At 37.6% G+C, this 14,762-nt stretch overlaps 1 protein-coding gene across 1 annotated transcript; it reads right to left on the bottom strand.

Moving 5' to 3' along the window:
• Window positions 1–10,654: 10,654 nt before the first annotated feature.
• Window positions 10,655–14,487, bottom strand: LOC121260104 (probable methyltransferase PMT27). The gene is made up of 8 exons (XM_041161954.1): window positions 13,043–14,487; window positions 12,751–12,900; window positions 12,340–12,610; window positions 12,132–12,242; window positions 11,862–12,036; window positions 11,458–11,730; window positions 11,179–11,373; window positions 10,655–11,059 (listed from the first exon to the last, which is right to left on the bottom strand). Exons 1-8 carry the CDS (start codon window positions 14,363–14,365, stop codon window positions 10,843–10,845), a joined length of 2,715 nt encoding a protein of 904 aa, XP_041017888.1. The 5' UTR covers window positions 14,366–14,487; the 3' UTR covers window positions 10,655–10,842.
• Window positions 14,488–14,762: the final 275 nt, after the last annotated feature.

Below are 14,762 nucleotides of genomic sequence, written 5' to 3'. Positions count from 1 at the left end.
CTATATAAAATGTACAGACAAGCATGTGGGTTTCTTTTTTATTTTGTTTTATTATTATTATTATTTGTTTTTATTTTTTTTGAGCAAATGATTGTCTTTATTGATTCTCTTCAGAGCAAAGAATGAATACAAGGAGGATAATCCTCTAACTGAATACTCTCCTTAGAGAGTCCTAAAGCACTCTTTGCTAACAAATATGCAATATTATTGACACTCCTAGAAAAATGGCTTGCAAACCAATGGTTTACCTTTCCTAGCAGTTTCTTGACATATCTTATAATCATCCCCATTGAATTCCATTTCTACTATTAATGATATTAACCACTATCAATGCATCTTCTTCAAAAATAACTTGTTGCGAGCCCATCTCAGTACAGAAAATAGTGGCTTTAAGAACTGCAATGACTTTGCCCAAAAGAGTATCAGGATATATCTCTTGAGTGGATCTCAATGTTTCTATGACCCTTCCTTTTCACTTCCTTACTATAACTCATATTCCCACTTTGCACTTAACTTTGTTAATAGTTGCATCCCAATTGATTTTGTAGTAGTTTGAGGGAGGTGCTTTCCATTAGAGATCTGTCATAGTGTTTTTTCTTGCACTCTTAGGAATTTTCTAATAGTATCTTCTGTAGTCACATATTTCTTAAATTGATTAGTTCACCAGTTTACAAGGAAGTGTAAATTTTCTTTCAAAGACCTAGGTATTTCTTCTTTTCCATATCTATTGAGCTGTTTGTGCTATCTCTTCAAGTTCCTCTTCATTCATGTACGAGCAAAGGAGCAAGAACTTCCCTGAAAGATTTCTCCTCAATGATGCACTTTTGTAATCTTCTAAAACATAGCCCCCAAACATCTTGTGATGATCTGCAATTCAAATAGCATGTGCCACATTTCAGGACATTCCATATATATTGGACAATTTGGAGAATCCACCACCTTTCTCTTTTGAACAAATTGAGTTTAGTTGGAAGAGCCTCATGACTAGCTCTCTAGAAAAACACTTTAACAATGCTAGTCACCTTGAGCTTCCAAATCTTGGACCAAATCTCTGAGTTGAAACTATTACTCGATGATTGCCCCTTCCTTCTATCCATTATTTCTCCTCAAAGATGATATGCACTTTTAACTAAGAACTTACCATCTGTTGTACACCTCCAAGTTAACTTGTCTGAACTATTGCAAGGACTTATGAGAGACCTGGTGATAATCTCAACCTCAGAGCCAGAGAACATGTCTTTCATCAAAGATATATTCCAATGCTTAGTGTCACTATCAATTAGCTTTTTCACCTTTGCATTTTTATCTAATATGCTCACTAGTATTTGAATTTTGAAAGTTGAAGGTTTTGGGATCCATTTGTCTTGTCATATTTTCACTGATTCTCCATTTCTTATTTTCCAAATCATGCCTTCTTCCAAGAATAGTCTCGCTGCCAATATACTTATCCATATAAATGAGGCATTGCTTCCAATTTTTTCTATAAAGAAATATGTTCGAGGGAAATATTTAGCCTTCAAAGCCTATGCTGCCTAGGAATTTGAATTCTGTGTAATCCTCGAACCCTGCTTTGCTAGCAAAGCAAGATTAAAATTTTCAAAATCCATGAAGCCAAGTCCACCTACACTCTTTGCCTTGCCTAATTGTTGTTAGTTTAACTAGTGAAGTTTTGATTTGTTTTCCTTTTGCCCCCACTAGAAAGTCTGCTTTACTCTATTTATCTCTTTCAAAATACTCTTTGGAATCTTGAAAATGCCCATGGTGTAAGCAGGAATGGCCTGAATAACTGATTTGAGAAGGATTTCCTTACCTGCTTGTGATAAGAATTTCACCTTCCAATTACTCATTCAACTTTTGATCTTGTCCAAGATTGAGGCTAAAGATTTGGATTTGTGTCTACCCATGTAGGAAGGTAGCCCCAAATATTTTTCTTAAGATATTGATGGTCTAATTCCTATTGTTGCCAAGATGAGTTCCTGAACTTCTTTGTTGGTATTGCTGCAAAAGAATATTAAAGTTTTTTCCAAATTTTATCTTTGGTGTGATGCTTGGTCATATGCTTCAAGAAGTCTGAAAAGTCTATTACATTCCAGTGAGTTGACCTTACAAAAGAGAATGTTGTAATCTGCAAAAAAAATAAATGTGTAATAAGCCTCGAGCAAGTAGGATTCCTGAGATATGTCATTGTTACTCAACATAATTCAGACTAGAGCTTAATACTTCAAAGTATAGGATGAACAGATAGGGAGATAAAGGATCCCCCTGTCTGATTCCTTTTGATGGCTTTAAAACCTTCTTGTGGAATTCCATTTATGAGTATAGAATAATTGATAGTGTTTACACACTTCATATTAACTCAACCCATCTATTGTCAAACTCTTTTTTCTGCATAACAGCTTCCAAGAAACCCCATATATTCAACTTTATCATAGGTCTTACGTATATCTAGCTTGAGGACCATGTAGCCTTCCTTTCTTCCTCTCATTTGATTTTGCATAATATGCATAACTTCATATGCCATAATAATATTATCATATATCAATCTACCTAGCATAAAAGCACTTTGTGTTGGTGATATTATCCCTGAAGAATAAGTCTCAATCTATTTGCCAATATCTTTGCAATTATTTTGTAGAAAACATTGCAAAGACTAATAGAATGATAATCAGACACTATCTTATTGGTGGATTGTTTCTTTAGAATTAGGGCTATGAAAGTCTTATTCACATCATCAAATCTCATCTGTGTACTAAGGATTTCCTTAATTGCAATAGTGATATGCATTTTCTGTCTCCTCTCTAGAAAAGTCTTTCAGAAATGCCATATTTATCTCTTCAATTACAGTTGGACCAATTTGTGCAAGTGCTTCTGTAATCCCTTATGGTTGTGATGTAGTAAACAGATCCTGATAAAAGGATTGGAACAAGCTACTGATCTCCTCTTATCCCGTTACATAAATCCCCTCTCCATTTGATACCTTGTGTACGTATGACATTAGCTTGTTTTCTTTGGGTTGCACACATATAAAAATACTTGGTGTTCTTTGTTGGTTTCTTGTTATGTACTTTTTTTGTTATTGTTCTATAAGATGATGATCATTCAGACTAGAGAGATGAGAGTGGAGACTAGTTCCCATTTTCCTAATTTTAACTACCTTGCAAGTTACAATTCATGATAAAAGATGCCAATTGATCATAGTTTTAGTAAAATGAATACTTAATTAACATATGTTGTATCTAGAGCTTAAGGTTTAAACTACATCTTTTACATTTAGTTTAGCGCTTTAAAAGATTATTCAGTATCAATTGATATGTCATATTTTAAATGAGTCATTTATAAAAGTATTTGAAATATTTTACACCAATCGCTTTAATTGAAGTTTACAAAATTTAGTACGAAGAATAGTCTTACTTGATCGATTTTCATTCTAACAATAATGCTTTAGATCGACATTCTCTTGCACATTAATTCATCTTGCTACGTTATGATCTTTGGACTTGTAATTCAATTGATGCATCCTTTTTTTATACTGTCAAAAGGAGAGTAAAGTCATGGGTTTCAACTCCCACGTCGAGAATATCTTCTCTTTGTAAAAATTAAAAACAAAAAATAGGGCATATAACATCAGTCATGTTTTAAAAAGATGATTAGTGTTACTATTACAAAAAGATCTTATAGAAGAAGTAAACTCACAAAATGATATGATTTCATACGATACGTTAGATCTATCTTACAATATAAATAATTTTACAATCTAAGATATCACATCAAACTATGTCAGTTTCTAATTAAAACATGATTTGTCGAAAAGATAATGTACGAAGAATGTAATTACAATGAATTGAAAAGACCTGATGGCAAAGACCCAAAGAAAATTATGATGAAGTTTAATATGAATTTAATTCTTTACGTTGTATATATGATTTATCTTCTCCAGTTTGCTAAATATATATGGTTTATATTCTAAAGATTTTTCTTTTTGTTTTAAGTTACTTGATAGTTAGAGGCCGAGTGTTATACGTGCATGGTTGGTTATTTAATGATCAATAATAAATCAAGTTACCTCTTTTTTAGCATATATATACCTATATATATGGTTGTGCCCCTACATATATAATTACCGCAAAACTATCAGTTTTAAGTTGCGATTGGTAATCGCAACATGTGAAAATATACTATATATGGTTGATTAATAATGTCTTAATACTTTCGAAAGAGATTTCCACTCCTAATACTTCTCAATCTACATCCGGGAAATATTGCAAGAATATAGATAAATATGTACGTGGGATTAAAAATAAATAAATAAATAAATGTGTGATAACATGAGGTTCACATGAGGATGGTCGGAAAAAGGTGGTAATTTTGTGTTTGTGAATTGCTCATTGTTCAAGCTAACACTCACTGCCCATGCAAACCATGCAACTTCACGTGATGCAACACACAGTACCACAGTAGATCCCATACCAGCAACGCACTCACCTGCCACAACAAATTTCCTGCATGCGCACTCAAAAGAATCTTCTCAAATATTACTAGCACCTGCCAAGGCCACCTCCATGAATCTGTACAAATTCTGTTAAGTCTAGAATATTCTTTCATCTCTGTATAAAAAAGACACTCGACCTCATTGTAATATTGACATAGAAATATATAAAACGAGTATTTAGCATGGTATCAGAGCTGTAGCTGCAACTAAGACTCATCGTCCACCATGTCTGACCATTCTTCTTCTTCATTTCCCTCCCTTCTTCCCTTCCCAACTTCTCTCACTTGAAAATTACCTTCTATGGAAGGTCTAGGTTGTTCCTTATTTACAATGGCAATGCTTGTTTAAATACGTTGATGGCACATGTCCTCCTCCCTTTACTAAACTTTCTGATGACTCTCCAAATCCCGACTATGAAGTTTGGGTTTAGCATGATCAATTGGTCATGTCTACCCTAATATCTTCTCTCTCAGAGTGCATCATTGCCTAAGTTGTTGGATCCACCTCTGCTCGAGTTGTTTGGTTATCTCTTGAGTCTACATATGCCTCAGCCTCCCAGGCACGACTTTACAAACTCAGCTTCAACTCGCATATCTGAAAAAGGGCAATGATTCCATTCAAGCATATTACAGACCAGCCAAAATACTTGCCAACACGATGGCTGCCACTGGGCACCCCCTGCCCTCCATGGAGTTTGTCCTTTATCTCCTCGCAGGTCTTGGCCCAGACTATGACCCTCTTGTATCCTCGGTGACTACTCGGATTGATCCCATTTCCACTGAAGCATTGCTTGAACAACTGCTTGCACATGAGACTCGGCTGCAACATCATGTCACAACCACTTCTTTTTTTTGTCCCCCAGAGGCTACTACTAACTTTTCTACCTGAGCCTCCAACAACAAGAACTTTGGACACAATCATAGTTCTCGTGGACGTTCTTCCAACAATCATGGCCGAGGACGCAGGTTCACTTAACAATCGTGGTTGCAGTTCATTTGGGAACCCAGGTAACTCATTCACCACTTTTTCTCAATCCTTGCCTGGCTCACGACCTGTTTGCCAAGTGTGTAACAGACTTGGTCACACGGCATTAACGTGCCTTAATCATTTCAACCAAGCCAACACCACTGCGACCTTCCCCTCCGCCCATTACAGTTCTTCCCCTCAACCATCAGATGGTGCCTGGTATCCTGACACGGCAGCTACTAATCACATTACAAGTGAACTTGCTCACTTTAACCTACAGTCTGTTGAGCATCATGGTGACGAACATCTTCGTGTCGGTGATGGCTCTCCTGTCCCGATTTCACACACTGGTTCTGCCACTTTTCCTTCATCTTCTCCTCAATTTATTTTAACAAAACTTCTATGTATTCCATCCTTTACTAAAAATCTCATATATGTTAGACAGTTTTGTTTAAACAATTATGCTTACTTCCAGTTCTTTTCTGATCATTTCTATGTCACATAATGCACTACAGGGAGAATTCTACTTCAAGGGACAACCACTAATGGCCTGTACACATTTTCATCACCACCTCAAGCTCACACCTGCTCTCTTTCCACTGTCTGGGTATGGCACTCAAGATTAGGACATCCCTCCATCAAGATTGTCCGCTCCATTCTTCATCAGCACGACCCACCTTTTGATCACTCATCCGTTTCCCAGTTTTGTAATGCATGTGTTATGGGCAAACATCAGAGATTACCTGCTCCACCTAGACTAACTAAGTCCACAGAACCCTTTCAACTTGTATTTAGTGATTTCTGGAGTCCTTCACCCCATATATCACCTGGAGGTTTTCGGTTTTACATTACCATTGTAGATGACTATTCACGCTATACATGGTTATTTCTCTTGCAAGCTAAATCTCAAGCATTAACTACTTTCACTAAATTCAAAGCCTACATTGAACTACAATTTGGTACAAAAATAAAACAATTACAAACTAATTGGGGAGGCAAATTCAGATCCTTTACCAAAATCTTTATCAACCTCAGGTATTAAACATCGAATTTTATGTCCACATGCTCACACCCAAAATGGCATAATTGAGAGAAAACACAGACACATTGTAGATTATGGGTTAGCCTTGTTAGCCCACGCTTCCATTCCTCTGCAATTTTGGCCCTACTCATTTCAACATGCAGTAAAATTAATCAACATGCCTCCCTCACCATCTCTTCAAAATTCCTCTCATTTTCTTCTTTTACACAAAACTATACCAGATTTTCAAGGCCTCCTTGTGTTTGGGTCAGCCTTTTGGCCCTTAACTTGGCCATTTAATTCTCATAAGTTTGATTTTCGGTCTGTCCAATGTGTTTACTTAGGAGCAAACTCGGCCCACAGAGGATCCATATGTTACCATATTCCCATCAAACGAACCTATATTTCCAAAGACATTCGGTTTGAGTAATGTTACTCATCATCTCAATTTCCATCATCCTCACATCATCCTATGATGTGTCATTAAATGATTGGAGATTATTTATTATATTTCACTTATAAACTTATCATCTTATACCACATCATGGGACGATGGGAGGATGATGGAAGTTAGAATGATAAATAGATTTTTTCCATTCGGTTTAATGAAACATGTTTTCCTTTTGTTCAACTCAATTCCTCTCAACCCACTCCACTTATTGAACCCACTCATGTCTTCCTTCCCCTCTCTTTAATTAATATGGGCCCCTCCTCACCCATCCAATCCATTTTAGGCCCACCACCTTCGTCTTCTTCCCCTCACATCTCGTCTACTCCTCCTTCATCTACCCATCCTGCTCAGCACTCTGTTCGTTCAATCATGACACGTTCACATACCGGATCAGCTCGCCCATGTCAGTTCACCGACATCACCATCAATTGGCCTCCACCACGAGTTCATCTTACCACTACTCCAAATATTCCCGAAACCCCAATATGCTTCTCCACTGCTCAGAAATACCAAGAATGGTGCAATTCCATGCCTTCCGAATTTAATGCTCTTTTAAAAAATAATACGTGGACTCTTATTTCCCCCTCTGAGGCCCCTAATGTCATCTCCTACAAATGGGTGTTTAGAACAAAGCACCATGTAGACGGCACCATCGAGCGTCGAAAAGCTCGATTGGCGGCCAAAGGTTTTCTCCAAAAGTCTGATTTAGACTATGATCAGACTTTTAGTCCAATTATAAAGGCAACCACGATTCGCCAAGTACTATCTCTTGTTGTCACCAACAATTGGCACATTCATTAATATGATGTAGCAAATGCATTTCTCCATAGCCCACTGTCTGAGACTGTGTATATGGAACAACCACCCTGATTCACTCATCTTCAATTTCCTACACATGTATGCAAGCTTCGAAAGGCTATCTATGGTTTAAAGCAATCCTCAAGAGCTTGGTACTCTCGTCTCATCCAGAAACTCATTGACCTTGGCTTCAGTATATCCTCTGCTGATTGCTCACTATTTGTTCAAAAAGTTGGTCCACTGCACTTTATGTACTTGTTTATGTGGATGACTTGCTTGTGACAGGTTCTACAATGACCTTAATTACAGAACTTCTTCATGCACTGCAAGCTAAGTTTCCAATTACTGATCTTGGTTCTCTCAATTTTTTTCTGGGGATCGAAACAATATACACCAAAGATGACCTCTTACTCACTCGGAAGAAATATATTTCCGATCTTCTTCAACATACAAACATGGTCCATGCAAAGCCTATTAAAACCACCATGGCCACTTTAGAGCCACTCTGCCTGCACACTGACCATCCTTTTGAAGATCCCTCTTTATACCGAAGCACAGTTGGTTCATTATAGTACCTCAGCTTCACACGACTCGTTCTCGCATTTGCAATGAGTAAGGTTTTCTCCAAAAGCTGATCCAATACATGCATGCTCCTCGCATTCCCCATTGGCAAGCAGTAAAACGGATTCTCTGATACCTCAAGCACACATCACATCTCGGCTTATTGTTCTGTAAGTCATCATCCATGAACATCAATGCCTTCTCAGATGCGGATTGGGCTGGGTGTCCCGACGATAGGAGATCCACTGATGCATACCTCATTTACTCTGGTTCCAATTTGATCTCATAGTCCTCCAAGAAGCAGTCAACGATCATCAAGTCTTCCACTGAAGCTGAGTTTAAAGCGGTAGCCAATGCCACAGTTAAAATAATTTGGGTCCAACACCTTTGCAAAGATCTTGGCATTCCTCTTACAACTGCACCAACACTGCACTGTGACAATTTAGGAGTTATGTACCTCTCTTCCAACCCAGTCTTTCACGCTAGAACAAAACACGTGGAGACTGACTTTCATTTTGTAAGAATTCGAGTTCTAAACAAGTCGTTAACAGTGACATTCATCTTTGGGAAAGATCAACTGGCTGACGTCCTAACTAAGCCATTGTCGGCTGCGAAATTCCAAATTCTATGTTCAAGTCTACGCTTAAGGCAACTTAACTTGAGGGGCCTGTTCAAGCTACACTCACTACCCATGCAAACCATGCAATTTCACGTGATGCAACACACGGTACCACAACAGATCCCATACTAGCAACACTCACCTGCCACAGCAAATTCCTTGCATGTGCACACAAAGGAATCTTCTCAAATATTATTGGCACCTGCCAAGGCCACCTCCACAAATCATCTATTATAGCTCATGTAGTGTGCATGCCTCTGTGCATAGCACTAGCTATACAAATTCTGTTAAGTCTAGAATATTCTTTCATTTCTGTATAAAAAGGACACTCGACCTCATTATAATATTGACATAGAAATATATAAAATGAGTATTTAGCACTCATATAATAAACGAAGAGTTATTTTACTTATCATCTATATACCATATACCTATTAAGAAGAAAGATAAAAATAAAATAAAAAATAAAAACAATTATGTATTGTTGAGATGATGAGTATAATTTTTCATAAACCAATCAAGTCAAACTCGAGTTTAAGCAAGCCGACTTTTAGCGTCTTGTCAAATAACTTTAATTCTTTACGGCCTAATTGAGTTGGTAAGACAGAGTCAAATGTGATATTTTTAATTTTTTTTTTGTGTGAATTGTATAATCTCTAATTTAAGAAGAGAAAAATGCAACATTTAAATATCTGTCAGGGATTCAAATGATCTTAAATTATAATTTGAAAAATTATAAATCGTATTTTATTGTACACAATCAATAAAAAAAACGTTAGGCCAATGATTCACGTTACTACTATTACCTAGATAGATGAAATAAAATGAAAGTTGAAAAAAAAAATTAAAAATTGAATAAAATATTGTTAAACTATATTTTTTTAACATCAATTTTATTTTGAGATTTGAAAAAATTAAATTTTTTATTTTATTTTATATAAAAATTTAAAAAAATTGTAATAATTAAATAAAATAAGATAAAATGAATTGAGAATAGTTATAAAAATAAGGGAAATACTCTAACCATAAATGGATTATATAAAAACAATCTCATAAACTGACGTGACTTGATATAGTTCGTTAGACTATAAAGTTACTTTTATTATAAAATAGATCTAACGGATTAGATAAAATCACATTAATTTATAAAATTACTCTTATATAATTTGTTTATAGACGTAACAGTGCTCTAAAAATAAAGGAGGCCTTAGAATCCAACATCAATCCTGTAGATTTTCTTTTATCGCTACTGATTCTGAGCTATACACAAGATTTAATGACAACCAAATTGAAAGTCTAAAATCACCTTTTTATATAGATTCCTAAGTCATAAAAATAGTACTTCGCGTGGAAGCCAAGCCACACTCGCAACAAGAGATCTTTTAGGGTATATAAGCCCGGTTTCAATATACAAAACTATTTTATCCCATTATTATAATTTTTTTAAATTCTCATATAAAATATAATAAATAATTTAACTTTTTTAAATTTCAAAATAAAAAATTATATTTTAATAATATTTTATTTAACTTTTAACAAAACATCTCACCTCATTTCATCTTAACTGTATAATCAAATGAGACGGCCAGGTGTCAATTAACTCATTTCTTGTAATTTTTTACGGCTGAGATTTATTACTGCATGTTTTGGATAATTTCTCACTTACAATTTTTTTTTTCCTTAAAAAGGCTGAATGCTAATTTCTCAATCACATTATATCTCAAGATTTTCCAAAGAATTGACCAGTACTTCAGTAAAATCACTACTCGATCGCTGATCATCACAATACAACAAACATCATGAGATCGAACGTACGCATGCATGCAGTACTCAGCGTAAAGATAAAACAGTACTAGTTTCTACGCTAAAGATATATAATGCCAGTCTTTAGGATCTGGAAGATGATTTTTATGTGTAAATTAATCGGACGTGATTAGCTAGGAAGACTCTACATATGTGTCCGGTCGCCAATTGCCTTTCTGTGCACTAAGCATCCCTTCTTGGTTCTTGGAGAAGGTCAAATGAACCTCCCAGTGCAGAGACTTGAGCAAGTTCTCAACTTCCCCTATTGCGCTCGACTCATCACGAACAATCAATTTACCTCCTGGTCTTACGATTCTATCAACCTCTGCCATTATCGGATCAAGTCTACACCTGAAAAGGACGCCAAAACAAACCCCATTTATATATAGCCATCATTTGGTTTAACCATACAATAGTAATAGTACTGCTTGAAGTGAAAGAATCACGAAGCAAACCCTTGTAATTTCTACCTCTTTTTGAGCTTTGAGAAAAGATGATCGGCATGAAGTAGATCATAACTACGTGGGTAAGTGCTGAAGGATTCACACCAATCATGGTATATCCCAAAAAGGCCTCGCTCATAGATAATGGGGAGTGTATCTGGAGAGTCTACATTCACCACGTTCAAGACCCAAACTCGAAGGTCCCTCAGAGCTGCAGCAAACCTGAACAGCAGTACTCATATATCGGATAAACCACCCTCAAATTATGATTGGCATATAAAAATAAATTTAAACGTTATTAATTACCCCCCATAGACAGCTCTCATGTCCATGACATTTCTCACATCAGACCAACTGATCCCCAAACTGTTCATGTATGAAGTTTTCACCACTTGCTTCCAGTGTTCATGATCTGCTACAAAATCTTGAGGAGCTGGTTTCCCGTAAATGCCCATCTGAGAGCTGTTTAACCAGTAAGGAGGTGCCTGCAGTCGACGAGGCCAAGCCTCAGGCCATCGCGTTCCTCTCTGAGTCTCGTCAACAGGTATACGATGCATGCATGACTGCAAAGGCACATACCTAGAAATGGCCCATCAAAAGAATTAATAATGTTTATAACACAAAAATAGTATGTCAAAAAGAGGGAATGAGCCAATATTTTTAGATGTTAAGAACATTAAAAAGAAAGAAAAAAAAACAAACAAACAAACCAGGCGGCATTCGGATCATCGTCATTTTTGCACATTGGTGGACGTTTATGCTTTCTCTGGTCATAGCAATCATTTGAGCTGGGTTTGCGGTAAATGGCAGCACCAATTGAATTTAATTTATCCTTCTTGATGGTGACAAGGTCCCAACACATGGAAGCCGTAAGTGAAGACATATCTAGAAAATCAGCTAATATGTCAGCATAATCCAAAGTATATAACTGCAATATGCCCATAGATGATGATGAAGAAAATATAGGTATTAATTCCTACCCTTCCAGATTTCCACATCTTCTTGGAGGGTTTGGTACACAGGAGTTGCTGACCAAACAAAATAACCTCCTGGCCTCAGAACGCGGTTCAACTCCAAAAGAAGCAAACCACCTGCATGAGTTATACCCAAGTTTAATTTGATATAATTCTCGGCATGCAAACCATGAAAATAAATAAATAATTAGACATATGAATTAGATGTCAAAACCTTCTGCATGCCAAGGCACTCTACAACGTGCACAGTGCACAATATCAAAGACCCTACTCGGAAATGGAAGGCGTTGAGAACCCATGACAGCTGATATTGCAGGTATGCCCCTCTCGAGTGCAAACTGAACTTGGGCCTCGTGTTCATCTTTGGGAGCAAAAGACATGGTAAGAACGTCTCTTTCGAAAAGATAACCCCCAAAGCTGGCAACCCCGCAACCAACATCCAAAATTACTCGAGTGTGCTTCCCCCAAGCAATGCTAGGTACCGACTGCAGCGGCCACCATGCCAAAACCAAAGCGTACAATTCAACAGTTTGCATGTAGTATCATCATAGTTAATAAGAACACATATTATGAATTAATACATACATATATATATGGTCTGTTATAATATCAGTAGTTGAGTTACCTGTTGAATAAAATCAATGTAGTGGACCGCGCCATGTATGAATTGGGTCCCACCACCTGGAAAAGTCAAGAACTCACCCATTACCTTAACCCAGTTTTGGTGCCCTTTTACCTCCGCAAGCTTCACATGTGGTACGTTGTGGTACCAAATCTGCTAGACCACAGTATATAAAATAGAGTAACATTCCAACCAAAACAAAGAACTTTTAGAGAACAATCTCATTCTTCATGTTATTGAGAGAACAACAAATTTTGATAAACCCAACCAAGCGGTTCAAATTCATTCACCATACCTTGTCTCTGCTTTTAGGCCACAAGATTGGCCTTTTGTACCCCTCCGGAAGTGTAACTAAGCACGTGGGTCCCTCCTCGGGACAGTGCCTCTCTCGATGCTCGAAGTGTCCAGTTGTGCGCAATTTTCTCAGAGCTTTCTCATTGTCCAAACAGGGTATGTAATCAGGACCGGCCGTGACGTTACATAGCTGCCACGTGTACCCGTAAATGCTCCCCATGACGCCCGATTCTTCCTTGCGTCTCTCTTTCTCGTTCTCCGACTGGGCTGCCTGAGTCGACCACGACTTCTTTGACTCCTTCGACTCTTGTGGAATCACTGTATTCCCCCCACCGGGGAATGACTCGCCCGAGTTTGAATCTGCGGGCTTACCTTCAGTGTTATTCTCCTCTCTGGCTTCTTGGTTGGCGTCATTCTCTTGTTGTTGCTGAACTTCTTGAGTTCCTGCTTTGTTTTGTTGAGATTCTTGATCCTCTTCTGCTTCCTGGGATTGTGGGTGTTCATCATTAGTCACATCTTGAAATTCTTGCTGTTTTTGTTGTTTCTGTCGAGTCTCAGAGTTTTCTTCATTTTTTACAATTTCTTCTTCTTGTTGTTTTTGTAGTTGTTGATCTTCATCATTCTTAGAATCTTGGGTGTTTCCACGGTTTTCATCTTCACGTAGTTGTTGTTGTAGACGTGGTTCTTGATCTCGATTTGATATCCGACTCTGAAACTCCCGAGGATTTTCATCTTGGCTTACAACATATTGATGTTGTTGTTCCGTACCATGCTGTTGATCTTCACCTAGCTTTTGGTTCTCTGATTCTTGAGAATAAGTCTTAGCGTCCCCATCAACCTTTTGATTTTCTTCGTTTTCTTCATCACTTGTTTGCTGGCTTTCCTGATCAGATATCTGCTTCTCGTTTTCTTTTTGCCTTTCCTCATGCTCTTCAGCAGATTCTTTTACACGTGAAGTCTCTTGTTTATCATTTATACCATCATCACCATCCTCCATGTTCGGGTCCTTGGCATTCCCAATCGAGGAGGACTCCGACTTCTGATCTTGCTGAGACTTTCTATCATTGTTAGATTCCTCATCAAACTTGATGGCATCATCGGGGAGATCACCGGGATTGTCTTCAAAAGCAGGAGGATCTTTTTTAACGTTGGATTTGGTGGTTGCAGTGCGACTGCTGGTTTGAGGAGGAGCTACAGAGTTGGAGGTTAACATCCATATAGCCAAAACACACAGTGCTAAAAACACCACTGTTGTTATTGTCGATGCGTATGAAGTTGATGATGAGGATGAACGTTTGCTACTTCGAGACTTTCCTGGTGCCATAATCTCAGTTAGTGAGAGGCTGAGACAGAATGCAAGAGGGTGTTTTGGGCTCCACTCGTGGAGGAAGATGGAACTAAAAATGCTATGTTGAGTGAGAGAGAGAGAGAGAGAGAGAGAGAGAGGTTTGGGTTATGTCGTTTGAGGATAATTAATGGGAAATTCCTTTGTAGAGACGGGAGACGGGAGAAACATTCCAAGTTGGAATGTCTCAAGATCCAGAGGAGTCGGAGAAGGGAATTTGTTAAAAGGAAAACCAGCTACGATGGTGTAGAATTAGAAAAGCCGATGTGATCATTTTTCTAAGCTTGACAGCCCACTTTCTTTTGCTGGGCGAGCCCAATAGCCCACATTCTTCAGCCTACTCAACCTTAGGCATGGGCTCAAAATTTTAATCTGA

This window comes from Juglans microcarpa x Juglans regia, chromosome 4D (assembly GCF_004785595.1).
Source record: "Juglans microcarpa x Juglans regia isolate MS1-56 chromosome 4D, Jm3101_v1.0, whole genome shotgun sequence".
Classification (NCBI taxonomy): domain Eukaryota; kingdom Viridiplantae; phylum Streptophyta; class Magnoliopsida; order Fagales; family Juglandaceae; genus Juglans; species Juglans microcarpa x Juglans regia.
The sequence above is the reverse complement of the archived record's forward strand: the minus strand, read 5'-3'. Positions and strand labels throughout refer to the sequence as shown.

Coding starts and splice junctions, on each gene's coding strand:
- LOC121260104 (XM_041161954.1), bottom strand. CDS start 14,365: ATGGCACCAGGAAAGTCTCGAAGTAGCAAACGTTCATCCTCATCATCA. Junction 12,901..13,042: donor GGCCTAAAAGCAGAGACAAG/GTATGGTGAATG, acceptor GTGGTCTAGCAG/ATTTGGTACCACAACGTACC. Junction 11,374..11,457: donor ATGAGAGCTGTCTATGGGGG/GTAATTAATAAC, acceptor ACTGCTGTTCAG/GTTTGCTGCAGCTCTGAGGG.